This window comes from Phodopus roborovskii, unplaced genomic scaffold (assembly GCF_943737965.1).
Source record: "Phodopus roborovskii unplaced genomic scaffold, PHOROB, whole genome shotgun sequence".
In the NCBI taxonomy this organism is placed as follows: Eukaryota; Metazoa; Chordata; class Mammalia; order Rodentia; family Cricetidae; genus Phodopus; species Phodopus roborovskii.
The window spans coordinates 7,373,455-7,392,366 of record NW_026126575.1 but is presented as its reverse complement, the minus strand read 5'-3'; the positions used below and the strand labels follow the sequence as shown (position 1 = coordinate 7,392,366).

General features: G+C 43.6%; 1 protein-coding gene across 1 annotated transcript in view; it reads left to right on the top strand.

The window, feature by feature from the left end:
* Lrig1 (leucine rich repeats and immunoglobulin like domains 1) overlaps positions 1-18,912 on the top strand; it is a 100,460-nt gene that overhangs the window by 40,264 nt on the left and 41,284 nt on the right. The window contains exon 3 of the mRNA XM_051203423.1: positions 4,841-4,915. Coding sequence (XP_051059380.1) covers positions 4,841-4,915 — 75 coding nt within the window. The remainder of the gene's footprint in view (positions 1-4,840; positions 4,916-18,912) is intronic.

Sequence of the window (18,912 nt, the reverse complement as noted above, 5' to 3'; positions counted from 1 at the left end):
TAACAGTGTTTAATTTTGGAGGCTCTAGAACCACATAACATTGTGGGTTGGGTAGAGAGAGAAAGCACACCCTTTGGAGGCCCCTGGAGGACATGGTCTTGTGCAGCTGCTTTCAAGTCAGTCTTCACTGCTCACAACCCTGAGGAAAGCCCACTAGGCAGTGCCTCCACCAGAGTGCTGGACGCCGAGTCCTCTAATAAGAGAGCTATTTATACAGTCCCCTGTGGAAAGGCTCCTGGGTCACATTACCTTGGGTGGCTTGGGAGTGCTTGCTACTATGCTGCTGTGCCCTAAATGCTTCCTGGAGAGGTCAAGGAAGGCCTGCCTCCAGGTATTTATGGCTCCACTCTCTTGTGTCCCAGGTCCCTGCTGCTTCCCTCACCCTGCTGGCATGCATGTATAAGCACAGGTGTAGAGGGTTAGGATGGTTGTGTATGTCAAGGAAGACTGAAACACCGAGGGGTGTTTTGATGAACTGCTTTTTTGCTCTTAGTATTTCCCACTTTTAGATTTATTTCTTCTGGATCCTGTACAAACCCTGTGACTCTGGTACTTGTATCATTTACATTTCTTAAAGGAGAAAACTAAGGTACAGCAAGGTTAAATGGCATGCTGAAGGTCACTTGGTTGGTAAGGAGTAGAAAAACCAAGCCCTCTGTGATTTAAATATCCATGCCTGCTCAACTACTTGGTAACTGCCTTTGCTTCTTCATTAGAGGGGGATTTGTAATTGAGTGTACTCCTGAGGGGTTGGTGTGTTATTCAGGCTTTGGGCAGAGCTGGGCACATACTACTCATTTGCCCTTCTTGTGATGTGTGATTATTAACTAAGTGACTGCTTCTCCATAACCATGGATTTATCATCTGTGGATTCAGCCAACCTCTGATTGATCATTGAAAATGCATCTGTTTGAAACACAGGTGTACTTATTTTTTTGTCTTTATGTATGTCTTAGGTATGCTAAATAATCCTGAGACGATTGAGGGTTCCCTGGACACATTCAGGTTACAAACAGACGCTGCATTTCTGTAACGTTCATGCACAGATTCTGGTATTTGAAGGGAGTCCTGATCAAACCTTCATGAATTCTAATAGAAGATACCTTGTATTACTATATAAAACTATCTGACCAGCTGCATATATCATAAAGTCTTACCAAGGAACATCTTGTGTGAGTGTTATTCTCCAGTAACTGAAGCCCTGATTTAAAACCCATGTTTGCTCTTAAGCACTATTGCTAATAGATTGTTCCTTGTAAGACACAACCAACCAAACTCTCAAGCTGAGTCCTGTGAGCTGCAGTCCTGTTAAGAGATAGCCCAGAGCAGCCATTCTGTGTACAAAGAGTCAAGTGCTGAATATATTAATAAATAAACTTTGCTGGTGGTCAAGAGAAGGTCTTTGTGATATATCCCTAAGGAGGAAAGCAATGTGTGTAGTATGTAAGTGTCTGTGTGAAACAGAAACATGGAAGTCTCTTATACCTGTCCAGGTCTGGGTCCTGAAGTGTAAGGAAGCTTTATCTTTCACTGAATACTTGTTGTATTCTTCATTGGAGCGTTTGAAACTCTTACTGTGTGTCCATTTTAGCCATTCAGGAAATAAATATGGTACTTAGTCCCCCAACCCCCAATTACTCCTTTGGTGGGTTTTGTATTATTTATTAAAGCCAAATTTGATTAGGTTAATAAATAATGATGCTGTACTATGAACTGCCCTTTATAACATTGTACATCTTGCAGCATGTAATACTCCCTTTAACAAGCTATTTATAATATAGTAGACACTTTGAGAGAAAGCTGCAGGATCAGAATGTCCCAGCTGACCTTAAAGGTCAGTGGGAAGCATCCAGCCTCCAGGTTCCGTCCTGGGGTCAGGCAGTCAGTGTATCTCATTGACCCTACTTACACCTCCTCCAGCTTAGGATTGGGCCATGATTCATGCTCTGGACCTGAATCATCAGGAAAAGGTTTATAAAAGCTAGACATTTCAGGAAGATTTATAGTGCTTTGAGTAAAGGTTTGGATGTGGGGGTGGGTGGGCAGAGTCAGCAGGAGCTGCTAGAGCACAGGGCATGTGCAATGGAAGAGTAGAACCCTAGATAGTGAAAGTATTTCATCACACACTATCCTTAACCAGTAAAATGCCTGTATTCATGGAGACGGCCAAACATCCAGAGTGCCTCTTTTCCTTCAGTGCTCCAGCACTGCTATTTTTGACCAGTCTCTATTTCAGTCTGGCAAACAGCTCTTCATGTCTCAGAGCGAGTTTGATGATTTGGCCTTCTGAGCATTGCATTCTCTTTTCAGCAGCACAAACAACTGGGGAGCCAACAGCTATGGAACTAGCAGCTTGCATTAAACTAACATTTTTTTCTTTAAAGTAGAAACGATCTAAAAGTTAGCTAGCTGTGCAGTTAGTCCCTCTCCTTTGGGCTCAAACTGTCTTCTTCATAAGTCAGGCAGCCCTGTTGAAATTAGAGCTTGCTATTTCTGACTGAGCCTGTTTTTCGGGACTGCTCATCAAGATGTAAACTTCCCTGTTAATCTTTAGCCCTAGTCTACTGTTCTGCTTAACCCACTTCTAGCAGTCCCATGGAGATGTGAAGTGCTAGCCTGTCCTTTGGCCTCTCTCATTTAGTTCTGTGGTGTGTACCAAGTGGAGTGATGTGTCATACCTACAGCAGCACTGGCCTGAGACCAGGTTCCTCAGCTGAAGTTCACCTGCATGGAATCTCATACTCTTTGCTTCAGGCTCAAAATCAACTTATGATAAGCAGGCAGGAAACAATCTTGATGTTACCTGAGGGGTTATGAATATTCAAGCCTGTCCCATGCTTCCTAGCATGTGAGCTTGCTCTTTTCTGATCTGATTTTTCCATCTTTGTTCATCTTCTGGCTGAGTCATTTCTGTGAAGTGCTAATCTGGGGTCATGACCCCAGGGTAAGTATTTAAATGAACTTAAACTTACTGTAATGTAGGAAATAACAGTTGTTGGTGTCTGACTCAAAGTTGCTGCTAGGACAGTGCACATGGAATTTGGCTTGACTCCCTGAGCCATTGTCATGTATTTGTGGTGACCTTGGTCCAGTTACTGTACATTTCAGTGTTTTGGCTGCTTCATTGGTACACTGGGATGTTTCTGGGACCTACATCTAGTTACCCAAAGACGAGATGTAATGCATGGAAAAGCACTGCTGCTACTTTTACTGCCACCGCCCCCCTCTGATTTCCAGTGTTCCTTAAGAAACGAGTTCTTAGGCAGGGTGACTTGTTGGCAATGCACACTCAACAGTTTTCCTTGCTCTGATAAGACCTGCCTGTCCTTTCTAGTAATCAGCACACTGGTGGGTACTGCGAAGATTTATTGGTTGAGATTAGGACTGATGAGAGTTTTTAGTACTTCCACACTGTGATGGGAAATGGCAGGGCAGGAAGAGATAAGAGTGAAGCAGAAGCTGTGTGATTTAAGGGGCAGTCAGATAAGCGACTGTTAAAGTAATTAATTGTCTATTTCCACAAACAAGGGCTCTTTAAGTGGAAAAAAGGCTTTGCCACATGATACAGACCTGCCTTCTCCCTGCCAGATGCTACAGTCATGGCAATGAAAAGCTAGTGAAAAAGGCACTGTGTCCCACAGTCAGTAATTGCCAGGCTTCATCCCTAACTGACTTTGGCACTGAGGAAAGCAAATGAGATAATTCAAGCCCCCACCCCTTCTATTCATTTCTGAAACGATGGCAGACAGCCATTATTATTCAAATAAGGATTCAAGTCCTATACTTGTTTGAATACAGCTGTCATTTTTGTGTTCTTGCCCTCAAATGGAGTAAGATGCTTTTTGTAAGATATACCTCCCTTAAGAAATTGGGAACAAGATAACCCATTTTTATCCCCTCAATTCCTCTTGTTAAATACTATTTCTTTCAAGTCTACCCCACCCCCAAAGCCTGACTTTGTGCCTTGGGTTTCTTATGGCATTTTGGGCTCACATTGGAAATCTGACACACCCCTACAAAGAGACCAAATCACGAAGCCTTTGTGGATAGACGGGCAGGCTGTACTTTGGTTTGTGGGCTTTCCCTTCTGTTAAGAGATAGTAACTGTGGAAATCTGGATTTAGAATATTGTAATAGGAGGGGATCCTGGAGAGTGAATCCCGTCTGCAGAGGAGTTTCAGAATGTCTCTTTGCAGAAGTGTGTTACATTTGTTTTTGTTTGTTTCTTCAAACATCACTGAGAGACTTCATCAGAGTCCAACTAAGTGGGAACCTGAAATAGATGAGGGTGTGAGTTACGTCATCCCCTGTGTTACATCAGGAGGCACTCTGAATGCCATACCTGTAAGTGAGCAGGCTCCAGCTCTCACTGTCATGTTGCCCCTCACCTAGGACACAGAACCACAGTAACTAGGAGGGGTTTGTTCTTCCTATCCCCCAAATCCTTTGTGACTACCAAGACCATTTCTGGTGATGGTCAAGGGAACACATTTGGCTAGAACCTATACCATGGCTTATTTTCACTGGTCCTATTAGTCTGATTTCTGAGCTTGATGGAAAGCCAGAACATAGTTTGTTCCTCATTGTGTTTATTTTTTACAAGGGGTACAATAAGTGGTTAAGCTGGTTTTTTTTGTTTGTTTGTTTGTTTTTTGTTTTTTTTTCCTTTTTTCTTTTCCTTCATGTGCCTGTCTCCCTTTAAAATTGATTCTAATTTTTTTTTTTTAATCTCACATCTCATTGTATCCTTATTGTGGTTAACTGATTGGTTAATTTTCTTGTATGTGATTTCTAACTAATTTGAGTGCTCCAAGTGACGAGTTACTTCTTTTTCTTACAGGTACCTCAGTAACAATGAGCTGACAGCCATTCCATCCTTGGGCGCTGCTTCCACAAATGTTGTCTCTCTCTTTCTGTAAGTGATGCCACCTGGAGACCCTGGGGCCATGGTGGTTGCGACACTTGGTAGCAAGAACATATGTGTTTTTGTGTTTTTGGTAAACAATGGCCTTTCTTAATGTTGCCTAATGATCATAGCAAACTCTTTGTTTTGCTATGATTTGCTGTTTGGGAATTTATAGTGTTAAGTTGGAATTTTTGCTTCATTTCTAACTTGGGAAAAATCAGTCACTCCCCACCACACACACACACACCCGTGTGTCTCTGTGACAGAGCACCTGAAGGGACAACTTGTACAAGGAAAGATTGATTTTGGTTGAAGGTTTCAGAGGGAGGCTAAAACCAGGGTCCTGGTAACCTCCAAAAGCCTGCTCCTAGTGGTACTCTTACAGGGAACAAGCATGCAAAACCGGAGTCTGCTGGGGACATTCAAACTCAAATCAGCGCCTGACAAAACATTGAAAACGAGAAGAAACATATAGGGACTTAACCAAAAAGGAAGAGGAAGGAGCTTTGGGGTTGCTATCATTTAAGCAGCTTCCAGCCTTTTCTGGGGATTATGCATCTGGCTCCACCCCATTCCTGTGGCATCAGGTGAAGTGCTACTGGTTTAAGCTCACCCAGAGGTCTTTCCACATTGTCCCTAGTACAGGAATGATCGATACCAGCTTATATTGGCAGCTTCCCCAGCAGAATACCCTGTTATACTGAATTTCCAGTCTCCACTTGCTCCCTGAATGCCTTTAATTTGTTGGTTTTAGGATTCATTGTCTCACCTGTATACATCATTTTCTTAACAGAGGCTCAGCAGGCTAAGCAGAGGGACTAGCAGGAAGTTAGTAAGATTGTTGGTGTAGCTTGCAGATCTGATTCTGGCTAGCCACAGGCATTGTGTTCAGGGGGTGCCTGACCTTTGAACTTTGCCCTGGAGCTTAACCCTTTGTAAGGCCTGGTAGCTTGCAGGAGAGCCTGGGTAGTAGAATTGTGACTCATTCTCTGTGTCTTGGGAAAATAACTTGCCCTCTCAAAACCTCTTTTCCCCGACTTACAAAATGTGTTCCTTATCCTTTACACATTCCCCACGACTAAAGGGGTGTAGAATGAACATAAAATGTTTGTTATCCTATGAGACATGAATTCATGGCCACTGCTTCTGGCTGGTGTCTAGTCACAGCTCTGTGGATCTTGGTGAGCTCTCACTTTCAGGACCATAAGACTTGTGAATTAGCCCTTGTTCTGAGAGGTGCTTTGGGGAAGGCTGTATCCCTTTTAGATAGGAAAAGGCCTGGTTTTCTTTTTTTATTCACTTGGGCTTTGTGCATAGCATCTGGAGAGTGTTTAATTGTTGGTAAATTAGGTCAGTTAGCCTTATGTGAAGCTAATTAGGGATATGATAATCCCCTGTGTGTCCATGAAACACAGGACTTGAAGATGCTTATAACTTGTGGCTTCAGGAAGCACAGGTTTTGGAGTAGCTGTTCCTGTCAGCTCCAGGCATGCTAGAGTGCAGAACTGCAGGCCACACCCCTCACACAGCCCTTATTTAACAAGGCCACTTGTCCACTCACTAGAGGGTACAAGAAGTGCTATTTCATTCCGCTTGCTCCTTACTTAGTGAAGCCAGGGAGGAGTAGCTCCCCAAAAGTCTTCTTAGTTGCAAGACAGTGGTAGATCTGAGGCTGGATGAAAATTCCCTTACAGGTGATTCTGAGGCACTTATTCCAGTGGCAGGAGGGCTCCTCCTGCCTGTGGCCCTTTGAACTTTCCTTTGCTCTACAAACTAAAAATCTGTTTCTATTCTTTGGCACTAGTGCCAGGGGGCAGTGAGGCTGTTTGGCCCTGTTCCTCTTCTTCCATTAGACTATGTTGAAACATGTAAAGAAGAAAAAAAAGCCTCCTTTTCTGTTGTGATTCAGTTTGGAAAATGCAGGTTCATGTTGGTAGTAAGCTCATTGGTTTACTTTTGTCCCCATCTGACTTGGGCAGTAATTTCACTGAAACCAGGAGTTGAAGTGAAGGGTCTTTATTTTCACTGTTCTGAAACTGTATTTCTGGTGCCTGCAGAAGTTTAGTTAGCAGTCTGGGGAGCATAGTTATAGGCTATTTTGCTACTAGCAGATGAGCAGAAAGCCCATGGTCCTCTTCTTGGTGAGAACAGGCAAGGAAGCCCACTGCAAGTCATTCAGACTTGGAGCAGCATGCTTTTTTAACCTCTGCTGTGTTTCAGGACTGCACAACTAAAAGATGTCAGGGTTCTGTAAAGGCTTAGTGGGTGCCTCTTCTGTTCCTTCTCTTCTGTCTAGAGCTTTACCTGGATGATGTGCATGAAGGTGTGGCAATTCAGAGACATTTCTAGTCCTTATAATTTTTGTATTACTGGGCCTTAGATATGCTAGGCAAGTGCTGTCAAGGTATACCTGGTGGGTGCCAAATGAGGGTGAATTAAGGAAGTCCATGAATGCCTGAATAAAAGAATAACAAGTGTTTATTTGGGGAAATATATTTGTCATATTGTGAACATTCCTTTTTCTGTTTACAATATTTTTGCACACTAGTATAAAATTAGAAATAAATATGCTCAAGATATTTTGTATATTGATACAATTTAAGGATATTTTTGTCATATTGTACTATACAGTTCTACCTTTGATCAAGATATATGTATAGATGTATGTATATAGCTAAAATTTTGAGATCATTGTCCTCATGCTGTAATCTGTTTGGAGTGTTTATTTTTCATGTGAAGCTTCAGTCATTAAGAAATATATGTTATTAAGAGTTATAGGTTATAGTCTCCCATGCTTTTCATACCCAGTTATGTTAGTTAGGTTCTCTAGATGTGCAGAGATGTACTCAGCATAGATAATTGATCTTCAGACACTTAAAAGACTTACAGAATATGGCATTTAAATATTTTTATAGTTTAGAACTTTCTTGACATGAGACACAAATGCTCCTGACAGCACTGAGGTATTCCTGAGAGAATGTTGGGCACTGGAGACACTCCATTTGTAATTTGTCTTCTTGGCAAAACTGGCCTATTTGGCAAAAGATGGCCCTTGCCTCAACTATCTGCAGTAAGCACACTGTCCAAACTGGACAACCAGGTTACAAAGATAAGTGACTGCTAAACCTTGCCAAGACAAAGTAGAATAGTCTTTCGATTTTTTTCCTGCTGCTGAAAATGGTCTGTCAGATTTTGTAGGCCTTAGCCAAAGTTGGTTGCCTTGATGCCACTGTGAGACCTTGGGTGACTATCCAGGTAGCCAAGTGTTTTTGTCATTTTGTGCACCTTTAGGAAGTTGTCCACTTGCACTTCCTGCTCACCCAGGTAATATTATTTTCCTTCTCAGGTCTTTGATGAGGTTGAAGACTAGATAGTCATAGCTAATATCCTCTCGTATATTAGCTAAGATATCTTAGATACAAGACTCAAACTCTTCAGGATAGTACAGCTGTTGGAATAATCTCTATATCTTTGCCAGTTACCTATAGCCTGAACATTTAGTATGTGTTTCTTGCTTGATGTTGCTCTTTTTGGTTGTAGGTCTAAATTTGTATATGTTTTAACTTTCTCCTGGACAATACTTGATATTTGTTCTTGTTGTATATAGTTTTTTGTGTCAGGTTAGAACCTTCTTGTTTAGGCAAAAGGGGGAAATATAGTAGGAATTTGTGTCTGCTAATAGTTTCGGGGTACCCATCTTAATGAATGACTTTAGTGTGTGGACATGGTCCCTTATATAGAAGAGGAGGAGTCATTCTTGCTCTCTTGGGTGATGGGCTGAGGCCTGATCACAGCATCCTGCATTGCAGCATCCTATGCCTCCAGGGGCAGAAGACTGTAGCAGCTCTTTGCCTTCATTGTGTGAGTGTTCCCCAAATAAATATTTATTATTCTTTTATTCGGGCATTGATGGACTTCCTTAATCCGCCCTTATATACCCCTGGCTTCTTTACAATATTTGTGTGTGTGTGTTTGTGTGTGTGTGTGTGTTCGATTGCACAGATGTGCATGTGGAAGCCAGAGGCCAAGTGCCACTTTCAAGAACACCATCTTCTTTCTTTAAGACAGTCTTTCATAGACCTAAAGCCTTCCACTTAGACTGGATGGGCTGGCAAGTGAGCCCCAAGGATCCTTCTGAGTACTGGGATTATAGATGTGTACAGCATTGTTATATGGCTTCTGAGGGTCAAAATCAAGTCACTTTGCTTGTAAGGCAAGCATATTACTGACAGAACTCCAGTTCTGCCTAATACCAGAACTCTTAAGATATTTTTAATTGAGGAAGGGTCTCACTATGTTGTCTGGGCTGTCCTTGAACTTGAATTCCCCTTCCTCAGGATTCGGAGTAGTACCACTATGTCTAGCCCCAAGTCCTTACTCCCCTTTTTTGAGTAGATGGAGGATCCGTGGAATAGAATATATGTCTGCTAGGACCATGTGAGTTAGGGAAGTTTGGGCAGCATTCTTGGGGTAAATTTCTCAATAAACACGTCAAGGGAAAGCAGGGAGCAGATGTAGCTGTCATTGACACGGGTTGCTTTTTTTTTCTTGTTGAGTGTGAGAATTGGAACATGCTCAAAGTATGCGCTCAGCTTTTACTTCCTTGGGTTGCATACAACTCGAGAAGAGGGCAACATCACAAAAAACCCATTTGCCCCTCTGCTTTAACTGCTGTTGGTACAAGAGACCTTAAGTAGAAGGTTTGTGATTTTTTTCAGTGCAGACACCTGCTGTTCTGGATACCAGCCTTAAAGTGTCTCTTTCTTATTCAGGGACTGGTTTTCAGATCACAGTTCCTCCTCTCTAGGTGTCACCCGTGGGAAGGCCTTGTGGAAAAGGTTCAGTTTTGTGCCTTTGTTAGGGCATCAATAAAGAGTTTGAGAGTTTGGGGAGCTGGGGTCATCCAGCACAATTTCAGTTGGTTAATGCTTTCTGATCGATGGGATCTGATTCAGTTGAAGTCAAAGAACAAATTGATAAGTGTTAAGGATAATGCTGAAATCATTAGTCCTTAATAACAGAAAGCATGAAAACCCAAGGAAAGCTTTTAATAGGATTGGGTTGGAGTGAGGGAGCTCATTTCCTAAAAATGGATCTCGGGAAAAAGAAACAGAATTTAATGAAAAGGGAATAGAATCTGCCAGCAGATTTTTTTACGTTCAAGATTAAAAAAAAAAAATGTTTTGGAAGTTCAGGAAACTTGCTTTTGATTCTCATGGCAATAGTAGTTTTGGCTGACAAATCAACATTGTTTCTGTTGAGGAAGGGTTCATGCTTTTCCTCCAGTGTTGCTGTACTCAGAACATTGAACAGTGGAAGTGCTCATTTTCAGACCAGGGAGCATTGCTAAGTCTTCGATGTGGCTTTGCCTCTGTGTCGTGCAGCAGCTGCAGCATGCTTCCCATGTGAACTTTGTAGGGGCTGCCTTACTCCTCTAGGTGTGGAGCATCTCATAACTTAATTTGTCACCATGCCATTCTCAACCTGTGTCTTAGATAGGCAGAACACCTGAGCAATAGTTAGTTATACACTTTGTAACTCTGCTATTTAAAGTTTTACATTGTTGCTTAGAAATACTTCTCTTACACTTTTATTATTTTAGTTCACTTGTTTGGTTGTTATATCTCTACACTATGTGCATGCCTGGTGCCCACAGAGGCCAGAAGATGGCATTACTTCACTTGGAACTGGAGTCATAGGTGGTTGTGAGCTGCCATGTGGGTACTGGGAATCAAATCCAGATCCTCTGGAAGAGCAGCCAGTGCAGAAACCAATTAGTAATGAAAGTGTAATGAAACCTTAAAGGGGAGAAAGCTTCGATCCACAGACACCCTCCTTCCTTATCCTCCATGAACATGTGCCTGAAGCTGAGGATATAGGGATTTCACAAAACTTTGGAAACTATTCCTGGCTTCAGGAACTGAGTTCAGACCATCAGAAATTAGACTTGAAATTGGTTGCTAGTATCTTCTTCCTTCCTTCCTTCCTTCCTTCCTTCCTTCCTTCCTTCCTTCCTCCCTCCCTCCCTCCTTTCTTCCCTCCCTCCCTCCCTTCCTCCCCCCCCCCCCCCCCGTGTATTATGTTTCTAGAGACAGATTGTAGTTCAAGGTCACAGGTGTAGCTCTGATGCTAATATTGAAGTGGTGAGTGTGCATTGGGGCAAGAGTGTTTACCCCTCAGCTGAGATGCAAGAGTAGGTGAGACTCTTTGTGTTTCCTTAGCTATCTTTCAAATTTCCTGCGAGCATTTCTGAAAGGCCATTATTAGAAGACATATTAAAGAGCTGATGTAAAAAAATCAAAAAAAACCTTCTTCAGCACATGGTGTTTATCCCAGGAGAGATGAAATAGTAGTCATATTTAAAAGCTGAGGGTTTCTGTCAGATAGATGGTGGACTCATTTTTACTGTTGTAGAAACTAGAATTTTGGGGGTTTACAAGTTGAGGTGGCTGTAGCTGTTCTTGTTGGTATACTATCTGCGCGTCATGGAGAGAAGAAAGATAATCAAGTGTGTTGAAAGCTGGTTGCCCTGTTCTGATACAACAGTTCTGTATGGGACAAGATAATTAGCTTATGCCGTCCCAGATATTGCTATCCTGCCATGGAGGACATGCAGGACACTGCCTAGGTTTATATGAGATGTGGGAGAGAAGCCCTAGGACTCATATATCCTTCCCAAGCCCATTGGACTTTGGAAGAGAATAAATCAGACATTTCCTGATGTCACCTATGTGGTGTGGTGACAGGTACCTGCCGGGAATATTGAGCTCTAAGCAGTCACTACTCTTAAGTTGAATGGTGGGAGACAAAAAGCATAAGCGCCATGGATAGATAGACTGAGCATGCTTGAGACTCATGGCTGTTACCAGTTTGTTGCTTCTGAGTTTGTTGTTTATTGATGACCTACTTGAGGCTCTCCAGCTGACTTTTCAAGTTACTAGGGAGGCAAGGAGACTAGGAGTGCTTTTGCACAGCCTAACCTGGCAGGAGACATACTGCCACCTTAACACTAGCACGCTGGTGGCTGTTGAAGCTTGTCCCCCAGGGCAAGAGTTACTTACCTTACTGCTAGATTGTCAGTTTCCAGTATCTGCTAGATCCTTGTCCGTACCTAAGTCTTGAAGAGTACTTCTTTGTTTCATGTGGAAGTTAAAAAGGGGTGTTGAGGAGGTGTGCAATTCTCTTCTTGCTCCAATAGGTCCCTCTTTTGTCTATTCCCAGCCTTGCATTGTGCACAAACCCTTCCATTTCTTCCTGCTTTCCCATCTTGTGACCCTACCTTTGTTTCGAAAGGGTTGTACCTGTTGTTACAACCACCTTGCAATCATGTCTTTGTTTCAGGAGATTGTTATGACTGACTAGTTATGCTTATGACCCTTCCTATTTTGCCCACCAATTCCCCCGTTTGGAACCCCCTACCCCCGAGCTATAAAAAACTTGTCTTTCTCACTTCCAGGGCTGTTCTCTAAAATCCCAACTTAGGGTGAGACAGCCAGCTGCCTAGTCCCAGGTGCACCTCTAAAATAAATCTTGCTTTAATTAGTCAATCATGGATTTGGTCTTTCTCCTTGCAGTTTTCAGGGTTAGCAATAAAAGAAAAGCAGTAGGGCACAGGCTGGTTTGTGATGGACTCCAGAGCTGTACAGTAAGGTTGCCATGCCTGCTGTGAGCCTCCTAGGAGGGGCCCAGAAGAAACTCAGTAATAACTGGGTTAGATCATCTTCTCCTAAGGAACTCCATCTAGCTGCACAGAAAGATGGACAGATAATCATCATACAAGGGCTGAGTACTGTCTCAGATCCCATCATATTGCTGATGGACGCATGACAGGAAAGATTCTCAGATAAAGTGACATTTCAGCCGAGGTTGTGGAAGTAGAATGTGGCATAGAGAGTAATGCAAGCGAAGAAGCCAGTTGGCAGAGAGACTGGAAACTCTTCCCCGTCTGGCTGTATGAAACAAAAGTTCTAGCAAAAGCCTACAAAAATCTTCAAAAGAAGGTGGGTGTGATGGAAATGACCTGCAAAGGGTCACCAGGCTTAGGGCAGGAGGCTTTGACAAACGTCTCAGTCCTTTCCCATTCCCATTCTTGAGAATGCCTTTCTCTTCTGTAATACACTGTCCCTGTTTCTATAACTGTCCATGTGTTTCTGTTGTAATTCTTTGTTCTAGGACTCAGGAATTTGGAAATCTCAGTGGGTACCCCGTGGACTCTGATCCATATCTCTAATATTAGACTTCCGTTCTCCCTCCTCCCTGAAGTGGGTGTAATTTACCACTGTTCAGCACAGTGAGACCCTGCAGCTTTGGGGGTACTAGCAGACTAACAGACATGGCTAGCTTCATTTAGGGTCAATCTGCCTTTCTTTCTCTTTCCTTTGTCATCAAATAGGCTGTTAGGTGAGCCAGAAAATTTCTGCTGAAAGGCCAAAAAGGACCTGTGCTCTCAGAACTGCAGTCTCATCGGATCTGGGTACCATTACTGAGCCTCAAGGTAGAAAATCACACTTTTACGAAGAGAGCAGCCTTGTCCCGCAGCTCCCTGGGGAATCTGCAGCACAGACGTCCTTTTGCCCCCAGTTGCAGTGAGCCTTTCTCTGGGAAAGGAGCTGATGTGGCTTCCTAGAGAGCCTGCCAAATCACACCGTCATGACTAGTCCTTTTCCTTCTTTCTCCTCTCCTTGGTCTTTGAGAGTGGGGGTGGTAAGCCAGGGAGATGAGAGGTACATCTGCAAGCTATTTGCTGAGAAAGTGAAGGAACACCAGCTGCAGAGCTGGGGGGAGCCCAGGCAGGGGAGCACTTGTGGAATACCAACTTGGTCATGGAGGTTCCTGCCTTTTTGGGAACTCAGCAGCTGAAGTTGTACTGCTGAGTATTGGCTTTTGTTAGATGTCTGGGTGGTGTTTTCCCTCCCTCCCTCCCTTCCTCCCTCCCTCCCTCCCCCCCCCTCTTTCTCTCTCTCTCTTTCTCTCTCAATATAGCACAGGATCCAGTGGGAATACGGGCTGCTCCTGATGCTTGAGAAACCAGGAAAGATTTGGAGGGAGGAGCCGCTCCTTCCAGCAGTGGGCTCTGAACACCCTCCAGGGCTCTGTGAAATGCAGCTTGGAAGCCGAGCTGCTCTGGTTGCACAACCTCCCATGTGAAAGGGGCTGGCTCCTGCCCATATCAACAGACTCATTCCAACTGGGCCATTTCCTTCTCCCCTCCTCCCCCTCCCCACTTCCTGCAGGTGGCTTCTGTAATCCAGTTAGCACTTGGGGAAGCCTCTTGTGCACATGCACCTAATCCGAAAATGGCTGGCTTGACTTTGACCTGTAGGGTGACCTTGTAAAGAAGGCAGGGCCTATTGTGTCTGCTCACACCTGGGAGCCATTTTCAGCTGTTCTAGCCCAAGTGGAAGAAATGTGTTTGTGCTTATGCCAGGCCTTTCTTTCATAAGGCCAGATTCAACCCATTTGTGCAGTGGTTCACAGTTTTAAAGATGGGCATATGAAATGGATAGTTTTGTAATTATAAAATAAGCAGATGTTACCTTATTCTTTCACCTTTTTAGATACGAAACTGTGACTGCAGATTTGGTGTATGGAGGCATTGCCCTGTGTGCCCTCTGAGGTACAATTCCGTAGTCAGTGGCATGCTGAAGGTAGAGACTACAAGTGTCATCCCAGAGGTTACAGAGTGACAGGTGGCTCCTGATCTACCTTCTGCTAAAGCTGGTTGTCCACTTTGTTCTGGAATGATGTGGTCTGGGAGCCTTAAAAGGGCTTGATCAGGTCCAGAGCTGACATCATATGTTGGGTGTGGGGGCACCTCAGAGTGTGGGGCAAGATGCTTCTGCCCAGGTAATATTCAGCTTATTCATACATGCATTTGCTTTACAAGCAAATGTTGATCTCAGGTGAGCTCACTGGAGCAGCTGGTGGTGTCGTTCTCATTACAGATCCCGAGAAAGGCTTCATGTGCCTGCTGTTCAGGCAGATCCTTCCCATCCTCTCACAGAGCTGTTTGTTCTGAGAGGTTGTGGCTGTCTACCTCTTAAGAGGTGGACATATGCAGGAAGTGATCTTGCTGCCAGCCCTCTGCAGAGCCCCAGCATCCTTTGTGGTAATGCCAGCAGAGTTGCCCATAATGGGACCTGCCCTTGAAGACACCACTCTAGGACAGATTCCTATGTCATTTCCTCACTTCCTGGATGCATTTCAAACCCAAACAGCTGAGGCAGAGGTGCCAATTTGTGGTTTCTTGTCCCATCTTAACTGGGTGCTGAAAGTGAGTGTGGGGGGGCAGCAGCACCGTAGCATCCAGGGCCGGTTCTCTCTGGCGCTACCAGTGTCTGCCTAGCTGTGCTGCTGCAGAGCCTTGGGAAGATAAAAAGATACTGTCCTGGGAGGGCTGCTGGGAAGTTACTTCTAAACTATATCTCTCTGTGACGGAGGGAGTTGGATCTCCTTGCTTCATACTGTCTGTCACCTGCAGCTTCAGGGTTGGGGTGACATGCCTCTTGCCTTTGCTGCTGTGCACTTGGGCTGTTGGTTTCCTTTATCCCACATAGGTGTCCTGATGTCACATACTCAGTCTGTCTGCCCCCAAATTGATCTCATTTGCAGATATTCCTTCTGGGTGATCTCTTAAAACATGTTGGAGTTCACAGATTGTGTGTGTTCATTCTTGGCTTTCTGGTATATTCCTTTTCTTGAGAGCTGTGGAGTGTACCTCTCCCACTCCATCAGGCCTTCTGTCAGACGTGACTGCCTGGTATTTTGTTTTTGTTACACTTTTTACTTTGGGGTAATTGTTGATTGACAAGTGGCTGTGAAAAATAGAAATTCTCTACATATCTTCAGCTTAGTTTCCTCATTAGCTCCATCTTATGAAACTTCACAGCCAGGATATTGATACTGATACAGGCAAGACCCAGAACATATCCATACCCACTGCAGCCCGTATGGTCATACCCACTTCCTGCTCTACACCCAGTGTGCTATTCCTCTCCAGATTTAAACTTTTTCTTTTTTACATTTAAAGTGTTACACAGAAATGGAGCGGTATAGCACACTCTATTGAGACTGGTCGTTTGTGTTGAGTGTAATTCTCTGGAGGTTGGTTTAGCTGTGTATTGGCATTTTGTTCCATTCTGTTACCAGGTTTTATTCTGTGGTGTGACTGTATCATACTTTGTTTAACCTTTCACCCATTGAAGGAAGGGTTCCTGTGGTTTTCCCAATTCTTGATTGTTTTGAATAAAGCTGCTGTGACCATTCATGTACAGATTTTTGTGAATATAAATCTTCATTTCTCAGGGCCTCAAAGTTCAGTGGAAAAGTTGCAACACACTTCATATTTTGTTTTTTAAGAAACTGCTGGGCTCTTCCAGAATGGCTCTACCATTTTATATTTCCATTAGCAATGTATGAATAACCCAGTCTTTTTATGGTTAGTATTTTGTGGTATATTTCCATTTTGTAGTTCTTTGGCTATTTTGATAAGTACATACATACAAATACATACATATATAAAATTGTGATTTAAATTTGCATTTTTTTGGTGGTCACTGATGTTGAACATTTTCTTCTGCCTTATTTGCTACCTGTGGGTTATTTCATTTTTATTGTTTTTTGATAGAGGGTCTGGCTGTGCAGCTCAGGCTGGCTTTGAGGTCTCATTCCTCATAGGTGTGTGCCCTAATGGCCAGCTCATCTGTGAGCCTTTTTGCTGAAATACTGTGTTGCTTATTGTCAAGTTTTCAAACTAATTGTTTTTCTTCTTGATGTTTGTGTTCTGTAAGGTCTTTACGTATTCTAGATACTGTTTTGTTTTGTTTTTGGATGTGTGCTTTGAGAATGTTTTCACCTAATGTGCTGTTTTATTTAACAAACTTGTTTACATTATAAATACCTTAAATTTGGGGATAAAGCTTAGTCCAGTGCATTAGTTTCCGACCTTATGGACTGTGCTTTTTAGGGTCAAGTCTAAGAATTTGCCTAGCTCTAAGCTGAAAGGTTTTTCCCATTTTTTTCCTATATGTTTTACAGTATTACCTTTTGCTTTTTACATCCACTATGACATGCTTTAAAAGCATGTGCTTCCAAGAAAGGAACAGAGCAAGTGCTTGCTCTTGTGGGAATGCAGAGCAGACTGGATGGGGGCCTGGTGGTTTGGGGATGCAGAACAGTGGCGCTGACAATGCTGCCGCTCTGATGCTATGGCAGTCTTGTCATCTGTGGGATGGATAAAGAGGACACCATCAAAGGGCCAACTCTTAATCCCAATTTTCCAAGTGCGCTTAGTTCGTATGCTAAAAGGCTTGGGAAATTGCATGGTAAGAGATAGTCTAAATCATATGATCAGATCAAAAGTCTTCCAGATGAGGCAGGAAACAGGCCTGATTTTATTTTTAAAAAGGCACATCATGGTATGACTCCCCGGAGGGAAAGGACTTGGTTTTAGAGGCTGCAGCCAAATGCTGAAACAGCTTCCTCCTCTGCCTGGAACTCAGGGCTGTTTCGAAGCTGGGATGTGGATCTAGGAGAATGTTCCAGTGGCAGGTGAAGACAGGCGCCCTTTGGTGGCCCCTGAAGATATTTCAGGACATCCTGGCTCCATCAACCCCCCCCCCCCCATTTGTTAACTTAGCCACTGGCTGCGTGATCTGGTTGCCTGTGCTGCTTCCACTCACAAGACAGCATAGCTAGGAGTCTGAGAATCCCTGGGCTTGCACTCTAGTTGGCTGGGTGACTTCCAGCCAGGGTATAACCTCTGAGTTAGGATCTGGATAAACCTTGCCTGGCATAGTTGGGAGCAGAGGGTGGAAAGCTTCTCCTTGGAGGATGCTTCTTTCCCATCATACTTTCTGCCTAGGAAACGAGAAGTGCCCCCCCCCATCTATGTAGACATGGGGAAGCTGACCACCTCAGTCATGTTCAGTGTATATAGAGGAGGTCTGGTGCCCTAGACCAACAGTGTGTTTGTACCTTGTAGGCTAAGGACCTGGAAGACCCTAACGGTGGGTCATCATTAGGAGAGACTGCTGGGGTGGGGGATATACAATGTCTCCTAGCTTCACTTGGCTTCCTCAACATCTGTATAGACAAGTCCTATCACTGCTCTGATCACATGATGGGAGTTCTTGGTTCTGTCCAGTGATGATCTCTTCTCCAAGAGTCTGATTACTACTCAGTTCTATTGTGAGGCCATTCCATATCATTGAGACAGGGATTCATATGCTAACTGTGTAAAGGCAAAATGGGGAGGGCAAGCTCCAGTGAATTTCATCTAGGTTCTGGCTACACTGACCCTTTAAAGTGTCTACTACTTGGAGTAGGCTCACATGCTGTGAGACTGTTATGGCATAGGACTCTACTGGAGACCTCAGCACCCCAATCTTCATCTGTGCCTTGTACACAGGCAATAAGTAGATCAGTGCATGCTGTGCCTCATACATATTCTGTACCTAGGCATTTCCAGTTCAAGATTGGGCCCCGAGAGGCTGGAGGGATGGCTCAGGGTTAAGAGAACTGGCTGTTCTTCCAGAGGACCAAGGTTCAATTTCTAGCACCTACATTACAGCCAACAACTCTAACTACAGTGCCAGGAGCTCTGATGTCCTCTTCTGTGCTTCACAGGTACTGCACATACATATATTCAGTTATATACACGAAAATAAATAAAATCTAAGGGGGGAAAACTCTAAGAACATTAGCTCCCAAAGCTCAGCATCTGAGTTCATGGTTTTTTTTTTTTTTTTTTTTTTTTTTTTAAACAAACTTCTTTACCTAATTGGCAAGCACATTGGTATTGTGCATAATAGTATGTGTGAAGATTTGGTTGCTGTCAGGCTCTGGGTGAGAGCTTTGCCCTACTTTGCTCTGTGTAGGACTTTTGGAATACTAAAACTTATGCTCATTGATAACCCATGTATCCTGACTTTTGTTTTACCACATTGGATGGACATTCTCCTGGATATACTTCTTCTCTCCCTTCCTCCCTCATCCAGCAGGAAGAA